This window comes from Lagopus muta, chromosome 1 (genome assembly GCF_023343835.1).
Source record: "Lagopus muta isolate bLagMut1 chromosome 1, bLagMut1 primary, whole genome shotgun sequence".
In the NCBI taxonomy this organism is placed as follows: domain Eukaryota; kingdom Metazoa; phylum Chordata; class Aves; order Galliformes; family Phasianidae; genus Lagopus; species Lagopus muta.
In genome coordinates, this window is record NC_064433.1 from 124,165,932 (window position 1) to 124,188,348 (window position 22,417).

The 22,417-nt window shown below is 40.2% G+C and overlaps 1 protein-coding gene across 2 annotated transcripts in view; it reads right to left on the reverse strand.

Moving 5' to 3' along the window:
• The window catches only part of SHROOM2 (shroom family member 2), a 121,312-nt gene that overhangs the window by 36,918 nt on the left and 61,977 nt on the right, over positions 1–22,417 (reverse strand). Inside the window, exons 3-4 of one of the 2 annotated variants that reach the window (XM_048938711.1) lie at positions 9,664–9,792; positions 1,934–4,583 (exon numbers count right to left, since the gene is read on the reverse strand). In XM_048938711.1, coding sequence (XP_048794668.1) covers positions 1,934–4,583; positions 9,664–9,792 — 2,779 coding nt within the window. Of the gene's footprint in view, positions 1–1,933; positions 4,584–9,663; positions 9,796–22,417 lie in introns of both variants that reach the window. The other variant, XM_048938700.1, reaches the window with a different exon arrangement.

The following is a 22,417-nucleotide window of genomic DNA, read 5'->3' on the forward strand; positions in this document are numbered from 1 at the left end:
ACCTCTTATTTGTGGCTTTGCTCTGTTTGAATATACATGAAGTCAACAGCATAGCATGCCTCGAGCTTGTTCGGTTTTAAGTGGAGCAGTGTGCTATGTGACCTCTTGCACAGCACTACAGACCTGTACTCGAGCTTCTATCTAGCTCAGTTTGCTGAACTACTGAAGGGTTTAACATTTATAAACCTCTGCAACTTCCAATTAGCAAAGACAAAAACGCAGCAAAGAACTGACAGAAGATTTGCTTACATTTTAGAACAGCCAATACAACGGCTTTTGAATCCCCGAGTGCGTACTTCAGTTTCTTAGTACAACATACAGCACTGCTGTTCCAGAAATGTATTATCTCACTACCTTCAAACAACCACACCCAAAGTATAGCTTTGCATTACAAACACTGAACCTACAGGAAATTTAATTGCACATTAGCCCTGAAATCACCCAAATCGTATATGCAAAACAACATCTTTATTTACTTCAGTCTGTTGTAAGCATCTTCAATGTACTTATCACCATGCTTTCCAGGTGCCTAAACAGGTGTCTGCATTTTGCCCCAGGAGGCCTATACTGAACTTAAAGGCACTGAGTAATAAACCAGAAATGCATACATGGAATAGATTACACGACGATTTTCTGCTGGGTAGGCAATTATTAAATAATTTAGTTAATTTGATTTTCAAAATAACTTCCAGGTGAGTATTTCCAGGGCTGAAATCTCTACTCTTGTAAATTATCTGCATAGTTAAGTCTGCCTGTAAAGTTCAAAAATAACTCCTGCAAAACCTAAAGAAAAAAAAATGCATAAAAAGAGTCCACAACTTTAGAAACCAAAGTATTTTCTAAGCTATCCTCACTCTGCACACACATGTGCTATGTGTATGTATATATGCATGCAATGTTTTCAACAGGAAAAAAAAAGGAAAGAATAGTATGCCTCCCTTTTTTCTTGCAAAAGGTAAAGTTCAAGCCAGGTTGTACACTTCAACTCAAGACATATCAGACAATCTTGTAGCAGCTTTCAACAACATATTTTAAGCACTGAACTGAAGAGAGTAAGTGTCTCTGTTTACTTCCCTTGCCACCTGCCAGCCATTCCCTGGCCCTGCTCTGTTAAAAATTAACTTAATATTTACTTGCAAGTTGAACAGATATTTGGCATCTCTCTGTGGAATACATTTATAGTTCTTAAATCAAGCAAGCTGACAAAAAATAAAACACAGAGAGCAGTTTCATTTTTTTTTTTCCTGCAGTGTAGCTTTAACACTAGCAGATACATTTTTTTTAGATCTCTAAACTTTAGCAGGCTGAAGTTCTGTTCTATGTAGTTTCTCCACAAAGCAAGTTTAGAAGAATAGAGAAAATGCATAGAAAATGATCAGATCATCAATAAAAGTGGAAAAATATAGGTATTATTTCTCCTTGGAATATTTTAGCTTGTAGTTTCAGACAGCAGCTTTAAGAATGAAAATGGGAAAGGGGGGAAGCAGCCACAAAAATGAAGTGCTCCAAGTGCAAGATTGCTTTGATCCTCTTACATCTCTACTGTAAAATCATAGAATCATAGAATCACAAGGTTGGAAATGACCTACAAGATCATCTAGTTCAACCGTCTCCACATCACCACTGCCACCACAAGCACTAAAATAGAGGACATTATCAAATCAGCCAGTTTTTTTCTTCCAGCATATACAATATAAAAGAAATTATTTTATGCAATTGTTCTTTGCTACACTCATTGCCTGTGCAACACAGTCTCTGGTCTCACTAGAGCTACATGTAACATTTATTCTATTACAAAGGAAAGACTAACATCACATTACATGCAATCCTAAACTGAAAATTTCCACAAAAATTATCTTGCTCTCCCTCCCCCTCACCTCCCTGTGCCTCTCATAGGCAATGAAAAGATAATGCACACAAAAGGTGCTCGTACCTGTTTGTAGAAATCTGTTGAAGGGGATGATCTAGATCTCTCGTGGATATACTGGGGTTTCTCATGCTGTTCATGGCTGACATCAAGGATGTTATCTGCTGAATGGTACCTTCCTGAACTCCTTGCCTCGATGGGCTTCCGCTGCTCTTTCCATGATGCCTGATACTCTGCAAAGGTTCCCAGACGCTGTGGCTGTTGAGATTTCACAGTCCTATCGGCACCCTTACTGCTGCTGCTGTGGTGGACGCTACCTTTTGGAGCATGTGCAGTTTCAAGTCCAACAGAAGCTGCCTGACCTCTTCTCTCATGCCAAGGCTCGTCTCCCTCCTGCCCACCGTACGCTTTCCTGTCTGCCCTCTCAGGCAGTCCCTCAGTCAGGCTGTGGGGAGTTGGTTTCTGTGCAGGCTTTCTACATGCAGGCTTACTTGTTTCTTCAAAAAATTTCCACCTGTCTGCAAATGAGCCCAAGCCTTCTTCAGATGTTTCTGGATGGCAGTGGACACGACACTCTTCCTCTGACATCCCCACTTCATTCATCTTCTCTGGTTCAGAGTAAGACTTCAGTTTTTGTTCTGTTGTGAACCTCTTCCTGGCTCCAATGCGAGAAACGTGATGAGTGCCACTCCCTGTAGGATTCGGTTTAGCTTGTGTAGCCTCAAGGAATCCAGACATATCTTCAGAAACCAAAGCCAATAAAGAAGAGTTGTAACTACCAGCTTTCCGTTCTGGTGACCTGGGGGGATATTCAGCAGGGCTGGGCTCCAAGTCCCGCCGTTTGAAGGAAGTTGCCCGCAGAACTCTGGCCTGTGCTTCCTTCAGGTGATCTTTGTAGGTGCTAGTAAAGTTTGTATCTGGGGAGGCGTTCACATTTTCTGCTGCATCTGGCTTCCCGTTCTCGCTGCACTCCTCCGTTTCAGATGACCCTATTAAAGTAGCCGTGCTTCTACTTTTCTGTAGCTTTGCCCTTCTCATTTGGATCTCATTTCTCAGGGTTGTTGCAAAACGGTCGCTCCTTCGTGCCTGTTTAGACAGGTGATTGTCAAATGGGGGCTGACGCTCTGTTACAGCTTCTGGGCTGCCATCAGAGTGTTTTTTGCCTTCCTGAGCCAAAGAATGCAACATCGGGGTCCTCTGAGGAGAGATCTTGCTACTCTCATCTTTTCCCCACCTGAACTCTTTCTGAGTAGGCCTGTTTTCAGCAGTAAGGGCACAGCCCTTTCCATAGTCCTGTTGACAGTACCTTGTCTCACTTTCTTCAAAGCTGCTCTCAAAGCTTTTCTTCTGCCCAGACTTTTCAGCATGATTCGTTTTTATCATCTCTTCTACTATAGCAAACCTAATATCCCCCTCTCTGTCCACTGTGTAATGACTACTGTTTTCACACCCTTCCATAGAAGATTCAACAGACTGTTGAGGTAGATAGCATTTTGGTTTTTGGACCTTTGTGACAACTGCAGGATTTTCATAAGGTCCAAGAGAAACGTCAGCCCCTGCTGCAGGTTTCCAGTTGTCATCCTTGAGCTGCAGTGGCTTTGAACTTCCCTGAGCAGGCTGTTTCGCTGTCACGCAATAATAGCGACTCTGTCCAGTGTTGTCTGCTTTCTGTTCAGCAGCACTGTTTGAAGAAGAGCAAGCGCTGAGCAGCCTGGTGTGGTTTAGATTGTATCCATGAAAATGACCAGCCGGCAACTCTTGAATACCACCATAGGAGAGAAAAGGTTGCTGATCTTTAGGCGCAGCTAACGTTCTTGTGTTATGAAAAAAAGTGCTCTCATCACTGTACTGGTGCTGGTGGTGGTAATTGTAAGCAGGCTGTGCAAAACGAACATCAGTGCTGGACAAGGATGACTGCAGCTTGCTCACAGTTCCTGCATTACTATTGTACCTTTCACCAACTGCAGAAAAAGCATGCTCTGAACTGAGATCTGATTTATAGTTTGAGCCACTGACCTTCCTGTCACATGCTCTGGAAGGCCGCCGTTGCTGTTCCACACTTTCTGAGTTCCAGTCATTCCTGGTCTGAGATCGGTTCAGGGCTGTAAAGTGCTGTGTGCTGGCACTCTCTGAGTATGCAGGGCCCTGGGCTTTCTCATGGCCTTTGGTAGCAGCAAAGCTGTCGCTACGGAGAGGCGGAGGTGGTGGGGGAGGAGAGGAAGATTTCCTTTTATCTGGAACATACCAGACGGGCCCAAAGCTGGATCTTCCAGAGCCAGCGAGCTTGACATCAGGGTGTTCCTCTATTCTGGGACTTCTGTTATTCTCGTACTGGATGGGAGCTGGCAAATATCCAGGTTTGTCCTCTATCCCACTGTAATCGTTCAAAAGCTGTCCAGACTTATTTCCATGCTTAGATGTCTCCCAGTGGCCTACTTTATACAGCATATTCTCTGTTGAAGAAGTGTCTGAATTGGACAGAGTGTGGTCAGGGGTGCTAGAACTTGTGGAAAAAGACCCGTAGGCTGAATCCCGCTTATTTTGGCTCCCTAGATGGTCAATGCTACTGTTAGACCTTGCAGAAGAAAGTCTTCCATACTGGGCTACTTGTGGAGTTTGATCCCAGCTGTCCATACTGCCCAAAGAGCTGAACTGGTCAGACGCACGATGGAGACTTGACTGATCCCAGGAGTTTGACAGGTCATGAGAAGAACAGCTGTGGTAGGAAACAAACAAAAAAAAGCCCCAGCATAAATACAACAGTCAAAAAAATGCCACGATGCAATTACAAATATTTGATCACTAATTTTATTAATACTGGTGAAATCCATCTGTGTAGAAGTTACTTTAAACAATCTAATAAAACTGAGAGTACAGACGCAAAATCGGGGCTTTAATTTTGCACTCTGCCACCAATCCAGAACTTGAAACCTCAAAAACTAACTGATGGCTCCTTTCTACTTACACCACTAAGTAATATTTACCTCCTTCGAAGATCTCCTTTTCCCTATGCAAACTGATGATTTTGCTAACTTTTGGACAAATTCAGTTTCATCTCCATTAGCTCTCTTTGTCTCAGGACAAACATCAACTTATTTTGCAGTTTATTTTCCAAGCACCTTGATACAACTACTAACCTTGTGCACTTCCCTGTTCACCTCCAATAAACTCACTCAAAACACAAAGTTAATCCTTTGTCTTGATTATCCAAACCGACCCATTCATACAGTATTTTCATTTCAAAATGAAGGTTTACTAAAAACACTTGCCTCAAATTCCACCATTTCAGTTCAGAGTCTCCACATGAACCTTGCCAACATGCTTTCAAACCATTCTCAGTTTGATGTTTTTACAAAAAAGTCATTCAATTCCATCCAGTTACACACCATTGTCAGGAATTTCAAGCAATTTACTTTCTGCTCGGACAAAACTAAACTTATGACCTTTCTTCAAAAATCCTTACCATCACCTCTCTGTCACTCCTGCTTGTACAGAAGTGCCACCTTTGACATTGCACTTTCTCCGTCACATTTGCCTAGGCACTATTTCAAAGCCTTGCTGCTTATGTTCTCTTCCTCACCACAATCAGCTTCGCTTTGTTTCTTTCAACTTCTTTTCATTACTATTTTTCATAGCACCCATCTCCTGTCAATCCAACACACTGATGCTGAGATGACTGTCTTTCCAATTACTCTCACATCTTCCTGTCTGAACTTCACTACCCGCTCTTATATATCAATTCAAATTCCTGTCTTTGCATGCAAAGCCCCTTGGTAGAAATCCCAAAACGTTCTAGTTCCCTGCAGCTATAATTATATCAAGCATCTATCAAATCTTGCACACTAAAGGAGGCATCTATTCCATCTTGTGCTGTAAAGAAGTTTGTGAACACTAATACTGAAATAAGATTAGTCCACATAAAGTCAGTACAAAGAGTGATACAGCTCTTTTTTTCTTTGTCTGTCAAAAATACTGCAAAAAAGACAACTAAACAGTTCTTTGGGATTCAGTTTTAACATAGGAATTACAGGGTTTTTATATTATGATAGATTCAAATTTTTTTTTATACAACATGATCAAAAACAACTTGCAGGAAGTAAGGGGAGGCATACTTTGCATTTATTTTCTAAAAGTAAGTTTTTGACAAGATGACCCAGCAGTGACCTCATCCAGTGTTTGTATTTCTTCCATTCTTTCATTTTCAGCATTTCAAAGCATTTCACTAGATACTTAATAAGGCCTTAATTTATCTCTTAAGCAGATGCTGTAGCTCATGCAAAAAGTGTCTCAGTCATTAGGATCTCTGTTGTTAATGAAGAATTTAATCTAGATATAGGTATGAATTGCTATGGTTTTGAATTGCAGTTTTCTTCCCCCTTATCAGCACTAAGACTACACATGGCACTGACTGAAATAAAGATGACACTTCTGCCTCTATTTCCAGTTTACAGACCTGCTGGTATCAAATGTGAAGCAGAGACAATCAGTGTAAGAGCTCAGAGGTCTGCCAGAAAACACTTAATAGAAACCTAATAAATGCAATAAAAACTTCACAGAAAGATCAGCAGAGTTTCTAATGATGTGTTATTGCAAAGCCTCCCACAGTCCTTAGTTGAGGGCTAATCCTCCCACACACTCTGGCATAGAAGGCAGTCCAAAAGCCATTTCTAGTGGCATTTCAGACTCCTCTCAACTTTTTATTTTTTCCAGCGGATTCACAAAACTATCTATTGAAGATTGGGAAACAAATGCCACGAATAATCTATACTTCTTTTTTTTTCCTCTTTGGCCAACAAGCCCATCTCAAACGTAAGGATGAGCTTCCACTTCTGGTCCTCCCAGAAATGATATCATTTCAGCGAATCAGGCCACATTCAGGCCACATGGACTTACAGATCAGCCGTACATGACCCTAATTTTCCTCAAAATCTCAGTTTAAGCAGCATTCTCAAAGCTCACTAGCTTTATACTCACATTTTTAAGGCCATAACCAAGTAATGGAGATAACTAGTTTCAGCTACTTCTGGGCAGAATGAAAAAAAACAGTTATGCGTTCCTCTTTCATAGCATGTCCTAAGGGAAGAAAATGTGGGGTCTAAACTCTTACCAGCTTAAGACAGAAAAATGCTGTCAGCCATAGTCTAGGGTGGGCTAGGAAAAAAGTCTGCATCCACTTTGTGATGGCATTTGTTAGTGGGAAATTAAGGCACCAAAGGCTTACGAGATCTGAGTCACTTGCCCTGCCATTGAAGTGTTTGAAGCTCCCACACTCAGCCCAGCACTCCCAGGACCATTTACAGTGTTTGCACAAAAGTCACATGATAGAAAATACACACAGAGTGGTGGATGTGGACATGAGGGCTCCAGATCTATGCCCTCTCCTATTTACGCAAGCCTCTTTTGCTCTTTCCTTCTTTAGCTTCATGCACCTTATCAAAGACCCGAGTTCAGTGAGTGGGCCAAAAAAGAAACAAACCAAAACCAAACAACCAGACCCGTGCCTTAATCTAGCATCTACCCAGGTAGCAATGACAACTTCCACAGGGTTGTTGGGATCAGCTGCCCCTGATCAAATCCAGATATATCATGCTTGGAAAAGAACAGGAACCTCTCCTCTTGGTTGAGCTCACCATGATTTACAAGTCATTTAGTTCTCACACTCACAGAGAGAACCAGGGTATTACATTCAGAACAGATTTTAGGCTGTGAATATCAGTCTCAGATGCTTAGCTCAAGGAAGCATAAGAATCTCCAGAAGTAGCACCAGGATGGATCTGGATCCTCTGGCTAGAAATAGCTCCTCCTCAGGCTATCTGTATTACTTCCTGACATACTGCTCCTTTAAGCTACTGAATGCTGTGAAACACATTCACCTCAGTGCCTTTCCTTCTCTTTCTTTTTTTCTTTTTTTTTTTTTTTTTTTTCAGACTAGCAAGTCCAAGGAAACCCACTTTGCAACTGGGATTCTCAAAATATCCAAATCCTTTGGCTGGCACTCTGAGACTGTTAGAATTCCAGGAGCCATCATGTGAATTCAGCTCAGTCCTAGAAATGGTCTTGGACACCAGGTGTGACAAATCTCCAAAGTAAATCATCTTTCAACAGCTAGGCTTTCAAGTGGGCAGCACAGGTGATTGATGGGTTCAGAAACAGCAATACCCTAGAAATCCTGGTATTAAGACTGTGCTGAAGCCTCTAGCTCTTCTAGTAGCATCTGAGAGAATTGAATTTGCCCTTTTTATTAGAACCCATGTCTATCAGGAGTTGCTGATATTTTTCATATGTAGGAGGAAGGAACTGCAACAGTTTCCTCCTCCTTTTCCTTTAGGCTAAAACACGCTGAAAACTGCACGCAAACCAAATTAAAAACAAACAGATAACTTTAAATATTGCCAGCTCCTATCAAATCACACTTTCAGAGGTGTGTCTCATATTATGTTGCTTTCACAAGGTACAAGGACATCCATAAAGAAACACAGGAAGCGTGTACCAACTTACATCTCAATCAAAAGATTCAGGAGGCTGAAAGTAGAAATATTCTTAAGTTAGCACTGCAACTCAGATCTCTGAGGATTTGGGGAATTTCTAAATTTTGTTTCTTGTACAAGAAATCCTACTGTCTACATATCTGTAACTCTAATTCAGCCTATTTACAGGGACCTTAAATACAAACTGTACAAATAAAGTAAAACAGAAGCAATTATAATCAAGGATTAGGGAAATATATAATGTGCTAAAAATTCTGCTAATGAAGTGTTTTGAAATGCATTTTGAAAACTATTTCTTTCTAAACCTTAACTCACATTTTATGCAGTGGCAGATAGCAAGTTATTTTTAAAACATCGGGGAACTTCAAAAGAATTCAAACAATGTAAAAAAGATTTTAATAATGGTATAAAATAAAATCTTATATTATTATTTTCTTCCATTCTGTTTTAAAGAGAATATACAATTAATAAATAGAGAAACACGAGTCTACTTTCCAAACTGAGACTGTAAGACAGATTTCTTTAATGCCCAGCATAACTATGGCTCAATTGTGAACAGACTGAAGAAAAAAGCAGCAAAACAAATGAAAAAAAAATCCTTCTGAAAATACTGAAGAATGTTACCGACAAGCAGAAATCACACAAGAACCTGCAACAATATGCAAGCAGGCATTATTTCAAATTTCACAACTAGAACTGCCCAAGTGCCAGCATTTCTTCCGTAGTGTTGAATGAGACCTAACAAATACTAAGGTGCTTTAAACAACAGCCGCAACAACTTTCAGCATTTATCTCTCTCCACAAGCAAGAACAGCCATAGGAAGGATCAGATTACAGAAAGATAATTTAACTAATAAAACCAGTAACACTTTAAAGTCTAACAGGAAAATACTCTGTACCCTCCCTTTAGGAAAAGGCTTTCCAGCATTCAGTAACAGTATTTTTCCTATTTGTCTTTCCTGTGCTATTTCATTTCAAGTACGTTAATTTTGGTGGTTTCTTTTTGTTTAGAAAGGTTTAGGACTTTGCACTGCCCATGGAAACGGAATGGAGAGCTACAAACACAACTCTTTGGACTGCCTGTAAAATTAGTTTCTTACCTTTCAGTCACACGCACTTATAAGATATTGTTTCTGAAAATATCCATGCATAAAGCTTCCAAGGTTCCTTCTTCAAGCATTGAGAGGACAGGAAATAATAAAGTAAAATGCAATACTGCATTTGGGGTTTAAAAAGCATTCAACATGACCCACGCTAACTGTGCCTTTCCTTCGGAGTTTAATGCACGTAACTTCAGCACAGTCTCACCTTGCATGATACCGTGAATGCCAGGAAGTGCAGGCATTGGATGAAGGAAGGTGTGACGTGGCTGTCTCAGGTTGACTTTCTGTAAACTTGGTTGCATGCCAGGAGTGAGGCCTGCAGGCTAGGTCATTTCTTCTGAAAAGAGAGAGGAAGAGCGTATGAGTCAAATGCAAACAGTTCAGCAAGGTGACATGAAGCAATAAAACTGTAAAAAAAAAAAAAAAAAAAAAACCAGAACAAAACAAAACACCAAAACTATCAGGGCAGTAGTCACACAGACAGCAAAGAAATACAATAACTTCCAGTGACGATGAACTAGGTCATGTTCTACATGCATGCCAGTTTTGAAAAGCTAACCAACATTCCTTTAAAATGCTTGAGGCAGTGAAATACCACTATTCTCCAAGGTTTGTGCTACTGTGGGTTTTACTCAGTTTTTATGTTGGTTATGTTGGAGGAGAGGCTTTTTTTTTTTTTTTGAGTGGCCAAGACAGACAAACACCAGTTTTAGAGTACCTGCAATGTGTACAGAGCTTTAACACCTCAAGCTAATAATGAGCTTCAATTACTCTTTCAGAACATAACAACAGTATAGTAGGGCTTCAGTAAGGTTATTCTATAGCCATGTGCTTATAGAAGATGGTAAGAAGGATTAATGACATTGCTTCATACAAGTTAGTAAGAGAGATATAACCAATAATTCCAACAATAATTCCATTCCAAGCTCTCAGGGCATGTATTCCAAACCTTTCTGCAAAGCTATTCTAAGCCCCTCTGCTCCTTTCCTCTGGTCAGGAACTAATATTACAAGCTTTTATTTCTTTCTACAAGGGCATTGTAATGCTTCTCAACATTCCTGAAAGAAGCATTCTCCTTCCCCAGTGTTATATAAGCCTTCTGAATGGGATTCACTTATTTCTGTCTCAGCAAATGCATACCCAGCACAGGCCATTTGTCTAGACTCACTCGATAGCCTTTGGTATAAAACAGAAACCTCCTGAAGAAAATTCATTCTGTCTTTCCCTTTGAATCTTCCTGGGAAAACTGTAAGCTAAAATTTGGATCAGATTTAAGATGACAAATCCCATCCTTCGAAGTCACAGACTGAACCAAAAGCTTACAGGACCTCAACTCTTAAGGTTTTTTTCAATGTACTTATGTATTTCACTTATGTAATTGTGGTTTTTCAAACAGTAATTTATCTAAGTTACAAAATCATTCACAAAGCATAGAAAGTGCTCCCAACTCTCAATTTACGCTCTAACGGCAGTTCTACGTTTTTTATTTGTCTCTCTTTTTCAAATGTGGGTTATCAGACAGCCACTAGAAAACAAAACCAAAGCTCATTATAAGCCCAGTATCTTCAAAACAGATCCAATTTGACCACATGGTTTTTTGGAGTGCATTCAGGAACATCTGATGAATTCAATGATGAATTGCCTTTCCAAACTCTGCATGCATGGTTATAAAAGGAGAATAATAATTCTACAGGGAAGCTGTAATTTCACTAAGAAGTGTGGCATCATTACTGTCACTAAAAAAAGAAGTAATTGTTTCTGTAAACAAAAGCCTACTCTTCCACACACGACAAAAGAGAAAACAGCTGAGCAGAGCATCAGTATGTTCCTCCTTGGTAGGATATGAAACTAAGAGAGTGAATGGAGAAGACAAAGCATTCTCTGTGAAAACAAGTGAAGATTCTTCAGCCACATGGTGCTCAGCTCCACAGTCCTTACACATTCGAGCATCCCAAGTTCATATTCAGGTATGGGGAAGAAGCGTTCAATTGTTCAGCTGCACTGAGCATTGAAGGGTTTTCTTTCTCTATTTACTCTGATGTTATTGATATCAGCTAGGCATACTGTAAATGCACATTTAGGCAAGTTCAATATAACTTTCAGGCATCAATTCAGCAAAAAAGCTTGTTATGAGACAATTACTTTAGCACTTTAGAACAAAGGAAACACAAGACTAGAAAACTAGCACAACAGAAGCAACGTTTGGATGATGAGGAGACCACAGTTAGGGAAGGAGGACTTCTGCAATGGTTTGCTACGGATTTGGCATGTGGTAGGAGGAAGTCAGTCGGTGGGAAGGAACAAAAGGGATGCACTTGTAAAGCCAGTACTGTACCTCATGGAACTTCTCAAGATCTTCATAAGATAATTTCTCGCCTCATTAACATCATTTTCAGATGGCACTTGTTGTGCTACAATATCCACCACCACTTTCATCTTCCTGAGCAGCCAAGCAAGGGGAGGAACAGACTGGACTGAGTTGTGAATGAGAGGCAAGTCAAGTTCTGCTTCATTTTGGTATCAGTGGACATGTATACTTTTGAGGGTATTTTTTTTTGGGGGGGGGGGGGACATCATAATGTGGTTTTTTTTTTTGGATGAACGGTCTAAAAATACTCATGGGATACCTGCAGGGTAGAATCAACTAGACACCTGCTTTTAATGAAGTCTGCAACATGACTAAAAACTAATTTACTAAGCATAATAAACATTGCTTTCTGTTGGACTCACATCATTTAATTACATTTAGTATTTCCTGCACTTCAAGAAACTGCTTTTCTAACAGTAAACAGAGCAATACTTGAATACAGATCCCAAACCTCAGCACAAATGAATAGAACTGGAAATAAAAGACTAAAAGCCTGAAAAACAGAGTATTTTGCAGGCAACTGAAGATGCTGGAAGCAGAGCATTTACATTCTAACATAACATCTCTGTTTTAATTCTGAGTGACAGAATGAGATCATCTGAACCTACAACACAGAAAACCTCTAGCATAAATGGAAACATTAATAAAACTGTTTCACTGACAGGGTACTCCTACCAATAAATTTGCAAAAACTGCTGGAAGGAAAACGCCATTAAGTAGTGAAGAAACGATACGGAGGGAAAACCAAGTTCTATCAATGATAGGCAGTGTGTTAGAGTTGTATCAATGACATGTGGAGTGCGAATAGTTAAGCAATAAACCTACCTTTCCTATATTGTTCTTCAGAATAAATCTGTCCTTTTTCTACTTACAGTTTGGAAGTCATTAAAACATTCTGAATTTCACAGGGTAGAGAGCTTAGTGGCTTAGATTACAGTAGCAATACTGATTCAAAATGAGGAGAACAAAAAAAAAAAAGAGAAAAAATAAGCTTCTTTGACCAACAATGAAAACCTAATCAAACTGGGCAAGTGTGGGAAAAATAACGAAAGTCAAAAAACACTTAAATAAAATTTTAAAAATTCAGATATTTTTTATTTTCAGTTCATAGAATCATGGAATCACCAAGGTTGATTCAAGATTGGAAAAGACCTCTAACATCATCCAGTCCAACTGTACACCTATCACCAGTATTTCCCCACTAAACATCTCTTGAACACCTCTAGGAATGGTGAATCTATCACCTTCTCGGGCAGCTCATTCCAGTGCCTGACCACTCTTTAAGACGAGAAATTTTTCCTAACTTTCAATCTGAATCTTGCCTGGAGCAATTTGAGGCATTCCCTCTCACCTATTGCTAGTTGCATGGGAGAAGAGATCAAACCCCACCTCACCACAAGTTTCTTTTAGGCAGTAATAGAGAGCAGTAAGGTCTCCCCTGAGCCTCCTCTTCTCCTGACTGAACAATCCCAGCTGTTTCAAGCTGCTCCTCATAAGAGTTGTGCTGCAGACCTCTCACAGCTTCATTGCCCTTCTCTGGACACGCTCCAAAGCCTCAATGTCTTTCTTGTAGTGAGGGACCTAAAACTGAACACAATATTCAAGGTGCAGCCTCACCATGACAGAGTACAGAGAGATGATCACTTCCCTGCTCAGCTGGCAGCATTATTTCTGATTCAAGCCAGGATGCATGGACCAACAAGCCCAGGTCCATTTCTTCCAGTCTTCCAGCCACTCTGCCCCAAGCCTGTAGCGTTGCCTGGGGTTGTTGTGGCCAAAGTGCAGGATGTGGCACTTGGTCTTGTTGAACTGCCTCTCAGTTCATTTGAGAATGCACACAAATGCATTTTTAATATTTTCATGAAGCCTGTCTCAGTGCAGAAAGGAAATCAGTCCCTCAGAATGAGGGAATCTGGCTACTCTCCTCCTGGAAGTGATACAACTCAAATTCTGCTCTCCTATTTGCTCACTTTTTTTCTTCTTCCTTTTATTTCCTACAATAATCTTCCTTAAGACATGAAAATGGCATAATGCTCTTCTGTGATCCCAGAACAAATCATATGATTGCTTTTTTTTTTTTTTTTTTTTTTTTGATTCTGCAGGTCTTAATGTAGATCAGTAATAATCACTTGTAATTAGGACTTCCATATGTCCAAAGAAACTAAAAACAGACACTGTATGCCAGTATATCTGAATGCAATGGTTTATATTGTTCATCTCTATCAGCTGCACCAGGAAATAAAACCTGGCTAAAATGCTTTTTTTTTCGTCATGATTTTGTTTTTATAGGAAGGATGAGTCAGTAGCTTCAATCAGAAATGAACTACAGCTGCAAAGAACTGATATGTACTGCTCAAGAGTAATTTCCTGAGTTAAAACTGTTGTAGTGATTATATTAAAGTTTCTTAAAAATGTATGTTATGTGGTGTTCAGTCACTTCACTCTTGTTTCTGCAGTACATTTTTAGACCCAAGGCTGCAGACTGCTGCAGTTTTGATGGTACAACTTCCCTGCAAGTTCCAGAATTGGCTTCAGCACCAAGATAAAATCACAACCAACAAGTGCCTGACATTCAAGCACTCAATTCAGCTGCATTTTCAAACAAGATGGGAGCACATTTGGACACGCTACCAAAAGGCAGCTACTGCAAGCCCTGAATGGCATTGCTCACAAGGTAACCTCTAACTGTTTCACAGACAAACTCAGTCATGCCACAGCTGTTGGTCCCAGGGAAAACAAACCTCTCAAATGCTCTTAGAGTTGCCAGTTACCTGCCCTATGTCAGCTACACAAGAACTCAGTTTTTGGGATCTCCTGCGTGCTTCTTTTTCTGCTTTCTTTTTTTTTCTTTTTTTACTGTTGACAAATCTTGTGCTCCATGGATTAAAAGACAATAGTAGAGCAACTTACCGTGCAATTAAATATGTACATAAGAAAACAGTGCAAACAAACTATCAAATCACTTAATTTATGGGAAAAAACCATCAGATTTTTTAGTATTCCAAACCCTTAGAGAAAAAAACAGATGCTGAAAACCACCATGAAGATACAGTTACCCACAAGGTTCTCAAATAACAAGAAATAGCAATGTCACCATATTCCATATGAAAGGCACTGAAAATTTTCATTCAATAATCCCATATTAAAGGACCTGGACACACATAATTAAAAAGCTCCTGTAATATATTCTGAAGCAAATGTATCACTGTCTGTCATTCATCAGCAATACAGTTAATGCAAAGCTTATTCCTCACTCTTCTTTCTTCTGTCATACATGCAAAGTCACTTTCTTAGCTTGCCAGTGTACCATGACTTCTCTGTCCAGGTTGATGGCTTTGTACTTCTAGTACCTGGTTTTGGCCTTCCCAACCAACCTAGTCCCTGCTAAACCTGACCCACATTTGACTTCTGAATTTGTCTCCTTGCTTGCCTGCTACAGCTGATTCCCTTTTCTCTCCTGTAAGGCTGCCTACTGCCTTTCACTCAGATTCAAATCTTGGATGCCCTAAATCTCTGTTGTCCTGAGACTAGAAATCAGAAATTTTTTTACTTCTTTTTTTTTTTTTTTTCCTTAGTACACTCCATGTCACATCATCCACACAGGAGAATCTTAACTGTCTCTTTCAAAGAAGGATGGTAAGCTTAGGCTTTGTTTGGGTGAGCTGTAGTAGAGACTGCCTAAATCCCCTTACACCATCCTAGCTAAGGCACACAGATCACACCCTCACTTTTATAGATACTGAACTGAAAATGTGCAAAATGCTTCTTCATGGAGAAAAGTATACCAGAAAAACTAATGGTAAATATCAACTTGCTATGTATTCTAAGGCAATGCCTTTTGGAACTACAGCTTTCTTCTGAGATTCAGAAAAAAAGCAACAGTACTCCTCTTTCACATGTACTCCCTGAATACAGAGAAAGCCTGAATGAGACTTTATTTAGGACAGAATTTGTTAAAAGCATTAATATTAGGTGTTTTGCAATGATTTTAATCAGTTTTAATGCTGCAACTGACCAAGAGCTGCTAAGATGAGATTTAAAAAGCTACTCTACTCTGCCAGCAAGATAGCATTAAAAAGTGATGTAAAAGATGACTCTCTTAATATAAAAACAAACAAAAAAATCTCAATAGCAATTTTAATGTTAGATTACCAGTGCTGCATTGAGATGACAGGTATGAATCCAAATTACTATTGGAAACACTCAAAATCAAGCTAGGGGTCTTCATTTAAAGACTGCTTTCCTCCATTAGCAACGGCACATAACCCATCTGCTTGTTAGAGCATACTCTGCTGGAATATTAGCATTTTCTTTATGCTTCCAGGAAAATCCCCTGTGACAGATTTCATTGGAATGGGATGAATCAGTGATGAAAACTTATCAGCCTGGTATATGAGAAAACTCTCCTCTGGTAGCAGACAGCTGAGCCCTGCTGCGCGTATCCCCTGGTCTTCTGACGGCTGGATTAGCCACAGGCTGATCCCAATATCCGACACCGTGCATTTAACACACAAACTGCAGTAGGTGATCAGCTGGGAGAGCAAGCAGCTGGGAATCTCATGGAACACAGAAACCCATGAGTGGGAATCAAAAATAAAGAATTTTCACCTTCACCTACTTGATGTGCTCAACCCTTTTGAAAGTTAGAGCGATTCTGATGAGAGCAAAAAACTCAAGAAAGTCAGGCTGTGTGAATCCTTCTATCTTGCCAAATATTAAGCTATTCTCCTTCCTGGTTAAAACGTACTGGAAAGACACTATTATTAGAAGAAGATTGCAGCTTAATTAAGCAAGCTGCTAACAACATAATAACCATGAAGTAATGAACAAGACTTATTTAAGAGAGCCTACCCAGTTCCTGATGCCTGCACTACAGAAGCTCCTCACAGGCTACTTTCATACCCTCATCTCTCACACAGAGAGGGCAGCTCTACCACTTCTTTGCATGGAAGCAACAGAGATGGCCTTGGCCTGCTGCCACGTGCACCTGCCTCAGCCTTTGCTGCCTTTCCTCTCTCCAACCCACAGCCCTGCCCAGTGTTCTCCTGCCCAAGTTTAGTTGCAGTAGGCTGTCCCTACACCTCCAAATGTGTAGCCTGTCTTCATTCTGGCAGTCATACTGGCTTGTTTCGCAGATCTACTTGCAGGGTCAGATGGTAAGTTGCAATGATGGAAGATGGCACTGCAGTCACTTAATGACTCAGTAAAAATATATCTATATCTATAAAATACCTACAATATCTATAATATATCTATTAAAATATATCTATAAAATACAGGAGCTGGCAAAAACTATTAGGCAGATGGTTTAGCCTAGCAGCGAGAGAACTCATCCAGCTCTGCTCTCGTGGACTGAATGACACAGGTTTGAGTCCATGGTTCTGAATTTTCATTTATGCCTTTTTTTAAGTTGTGCCATGGGAGGTTCAGGATGGATATTAGGAAATACTTCTCCTCAGGAAGACCGTCGAGGCATTGGAACAGGTTGCCCAGGGAAGTGGTGGAGTCATCATCCCTGGAGATGTTCAAGAAACGTGTGGATGTAGCACTGAGCGACATGGGATGGGTTGGTGGTTGGACTAGATGATCTTAGAGAGAGGTCTTATCTAACCTCAGTGATTCTATGACTCCATGATACTGAACATGTAGTAAATTTAGTCTATCAGTCTACTTAATTATACTAGATGGAAGACCTCAGTTAGGAATAAATTAATGGTTTATCTTTACAATGCTTTCAACATTTATTTGGTGAAGGACAGTTTGCAGGGGTGAATTAACATTAGGCTTCAGAGCAGAATTTCCCAACAACTATGAAATTTCCATGCATCTGCATTCAAAAACACCATGTTATGTACAAGCTAGGAATACTCAACACAGCATGGCTAAAAAACTCTAACCTACATAGCACGCATGACATGTGTGGATGTGTGTGTGTTGACTGACTGATATATACATGATTAAATAAAACACAAGAAGTCCAGAATGTGCCTCTTTCACTCACAGAACGCTACATCAGTGACAACACTTGCAATCAGAGGAGCCACAGTAGAATAAATAAATTGATGCCATGTTTAAATGGGAAGAGACAACTGAGCTGAAAATCAGAACAACTGGCCCAGCAGCAATCTGTCCTCACCCTTGAGAAGCCTCACTGCTATGGACTCATCAGCACATTCCTCAGCAGCATAGCACCTAGTTAGGTAAGCAGCTTACTGGAAATGACATTTTTTTCAGGTGACAGCAGAGACATTTAAACCATGTGTATTGTGTACACACAACATGGACTAAGGATAACTCCATACATTTTCTGCCAATGGATGAGGAAGAGTGTGTGCTCAAACATACTCTCTTGCTTTAGAAATAGGAAAATAAATCTTTAAGAATACAAACAACCACAGTACTTACAAATTTGGCAAATCTTATTTTCTCAAGAAACGAGCAAGCTTAGAATGATGAAAGGAAGGGAAAGGAAGAAAATACTGTTGTTTTTTTTTTTTTTTTTTTTTTTAAACTCCTCCTATTCAGATCCTTAACCTATTGTCAAGCGGTCCCTCTTTATAAGGCCCTGGCATCAAGCCCAATGGTCTCCAGCAATGCCCATCTTTTCCTGCTCCTCCCCTCTGCCCCATCTCCCACCAGTCCTGGGGAGAACCAGCTTCCTCCTTCCTCATGATCTTCTCCTACTGTCCACAGAGGTACAGAAACCTCCGAGGTTCTTCATCTTCTGCATTCACTGTACCTGGTCTCCAGCTCACTACCCCTTGCTTATTGAGCCTTGGAAGGAAATACAAATTACAGAACTCATTTTTTTTCCCCCCGTTTCTACAATACCTTTGTGAATTGAGAAGATGGGCTGCCCACTCTGACATCTCATAATAGCGTACAGCATTGTCCACTTTAAGAGAAGGTGAGAGAGCAACAGATTTATTCCTAAACTCCAACACCCAGTAGGTTGTTCTGCTGTTCATGAATTTACAAGTAACTATCAACTGTAACATGTTTCATTCCATCAAAATCCACAGCACATTTCAGACACAGACAGTCAAGATCATCAGACGAGATGCTCTCCTCAGAAGGAAATTCCTGATTTCACTTAGCTCTCTCTGATCCGGTTCACCTCACCCTATTCACTCCAACAAAGCCTATGTTGCCAGGTGAGCCTCTTCCAGCCTATAAACTTAAAAATCAGCATAATGAGCTCCATAACATCAAGCTGGCTTCACCATACAATGATTCTGCATTTCCAAGTATGAAAATGAACCCCAGTATATGTTTTTCTTTCAGGTGGGCATTCTTTATCTTGCTCTGAAACTGTACGTTTCCATACCTGCTAGGCAGCTTGAAAACTTAAGTCAGGTAGTGGATAGCAATAATTCATTTTTAAATGTCTTGTCAAATATTTTAACTTGTGCTCCAATTTTCCTGATTCTTCACTCTGGGAAGCTGGATGATACATCCTTCTGAAACTTAGAAGCTACAGACACACGAGGATGGGGCACTAGTAACCCCTAGCCACTTATTCCTATCTGAAACTGACGCAAGCTGGTCAACAACAGCTTCTGTTTTCTTCAGGGAATAAGTAACTCCTCTTATCTGTCTGAAGCTGCTCTGACATTGCAAGACCCACAGTGCCACACCAAGGAATGAACACAGCTCTGTTTCCCATTTCTTGTATTTCTTCATTAGTCCTATAACTCAATTCTCCAACTACATTAGTCAGAGCAATAGGAAAATTCTGGCTTTTCACAGCTATTCTGACACCTCCTCAAGTTTCACATCACATCTTTTCCTCCCAAATAAAATGAAATAAATGGCTTCGGTTCAGCAAGAACTAATAAAAGGGATACCTAAAGTAATACCAGTCAAAAGATCAGCAGGGGAATTTATACAGACTTGTGGCCTAACCTAAGAATTCTCTACCTGAAAGCTTTTTCTAAACCTCAGTTGAAAACGCACACGCAGCAGTGGTATAGAAACACAGAGATTGATGAAACCTCATCTGCATTTTGTGTGGTAAAATTGTTCACAAAATGGAATGGCTAAATCAGACATGTTGCAGGAATGGCATTTAATGAGACAAATATTTAAAACAATAACACAGATTTCCATTACCAATGATACTGTCTTTCAGCTCAGAGAAATCACTGGAATAAAAATCAAAAGTATCTCAAGAGGCTCAACATGAAGCCTTTTTGCTCATCTGTTTAAGAGCTTGCATTTGTTAACTATTCCAGATTTGTGCCCAAGTTTACTCTCACAACAACCAAGCTTCTCAAATGATCTTTCAAATAAACTCCACACTGCACAGCATCCGAGACTCATTGAACCCAGCTTAGCCACAACTGAGACAAACGATGAGTGCAACACTGTTGAAAAAATTACAATATATCCCACACTAATAAATAACTTAATAAGTTTTGGGTTTTTTTCTGCAGAAAGTGTCCCTCCAGGCATTTTGGTCTTAGAAGGGCAACGGAGATTTGAAACGAAAAAACTGCTGTGCTAAAGAATAAAAAAAAAAAACACAAATAGGAAAACCCCTTCTGCAGGACTCCTAGACTACATATAGTAAACATTTATAGTACTTCCATTGGATATGGTGTTTGGAGATAGCTATGCAACTGTAAATCACTAAGAAATATATGGCGGTACTTTTAAAAAGGGATTTTTACTGCCGTAATAACTATTTTCAGATTAAAACAGACGTTAGACCAAAGTCTTGGCAGATTAGAGCGCTCATAAATTTGGGCATGCAGTCTCAGCTGCCCTAACACGTTGGAAACCTGAGGCATAAGATAGTTAGAGTTGCACAACCTTCTGGGTTAATCTCTCCTTCCTTATGTCCCACGTGTGGCTCAGATTTCACGTTGAGAAGCTAATTGTTCAATTGCAAGGTATATCCTCTTCCTGTCCTCAACGGATAACTACAGCCATATCAGCATTACAGCAAGAAGCAGGACAATTTGAAACACTTATCCATTTATGATTTCTCCATTGGCAGAAGACAGGTTTATTACTGTAGCTTCTTGAGCTACCAGCTCCTCCTGCCTATGTGCATATTAATCTGAGCCCAGTTTCTTCAGCATTTTGTGCAGATACTCTTAAGTGAAGTAGAGGGGCTCTGCCTGAGGAAGGTAGGGCCACCATTGCCATCCCTGAGGGCAGAGGGCGGCTGCAAGGAATGGGCTGAAAGCAACTGGCATTTCTGCTAAGGCTGCTCAACATTCTGCTTCATCTCTTCATCTTCATTCTGTCAGGAACAGAGCTGGCCTCCAGCTTCAGCCCTCCCTGCTACAGGACAGTGCAGATAAGGACACGGTGGTTAGGCAAGACTAAAATCCAGCTGATGGCCACAGAAGTAAGAATGGATAAGAACGACTCTTTTTTCACACATCACCTTTTTTGGATGAGTATCTGAGTCATCCAAAGGGGTGCTCTTTCTTCTATGGCTCTGGTGAAGAAGGATCCAGCAGCTGTGCTTGAAGATGGATCCCTTTGCTATCCTGCACACAGTGCTGTACTTACAGGATTACTGAATTCTCCATGTGTCCACCCATCCAAAACTTCCTTCCTGTCACACACATAAACCGAGCAGTATGTCTGAACCCTGAAAACAGCGTGCTTGAGCCCTCCACTCCTCTCAGTAACCAGATGCCGTTCAAAAAATTCAGGCACCAACTATGACCAAATGCAGTAAATGTGAAAACACTGATTGGCAATACTTCTGCCAAAGCACCATCCATTACAGCCACCTTACTATGCACTGCCCCAGGACAGCAATGGTGGATGCAGACAAGTTGCCAGTCTGAGCTGCTAGTCTGAGTAAGGAACCAATCTGAGTATGAACACATTCAAGACATCAGTAAATTTATGCTGATCAAAACCCCCAAATCCTACTTAATCTATTAAAGACAATGCCATTTCCCATGATTTGGATGCCTGAGGAATACAGACAAGCCTTGTACTGAACAGACATATGGCAACCTTAAAACATTTAAAACCCATTAGAATTGAAGTTTGAAAGTTATCAGAAAACTGTGATTTCTGATTTCCTGGAGTAGGGCTGATATTGTTTAGTGGGTAACATTCTTGCAGACTTGGAGGCTTATTTTGCAGAAACAGAATGTGCCAAGATGTGCACCCAATTTAGCATCATTAGATTTGAAAGCTGAGTTAAATAATTTCTTAGCAAAATAGAAGCCATTTTCCAAGCAAGCCTGGAAACAGAATCACCTCACTGCAATAACAACACAAATCTTCAATATATTATTCCTTTTCTATCCCACCTCAACTACCCCTTCAGATCTCAGTCTTCAGTCATCCTATTACCACTACATTTTACAAGAGAGTCAAACTGGCAAAAATAAAACTAAAAAAACCTGCAGTTGGAACACTTGTTTGAGTACAAAGAGACCAAATTAGAACCCACATTCATGATTTTCCAGGGCCACATCGGTTACAGTGGATGATGAAATATAGAAAAGAAAAAAAAAAAAGCTGTAACTAATACTTGTAATTACTCCTACTGCCAAAAACTGTATTGAAAAGCAGCAACAAGGCTCATCCCTTTACAATGACTGAGTAATTTACT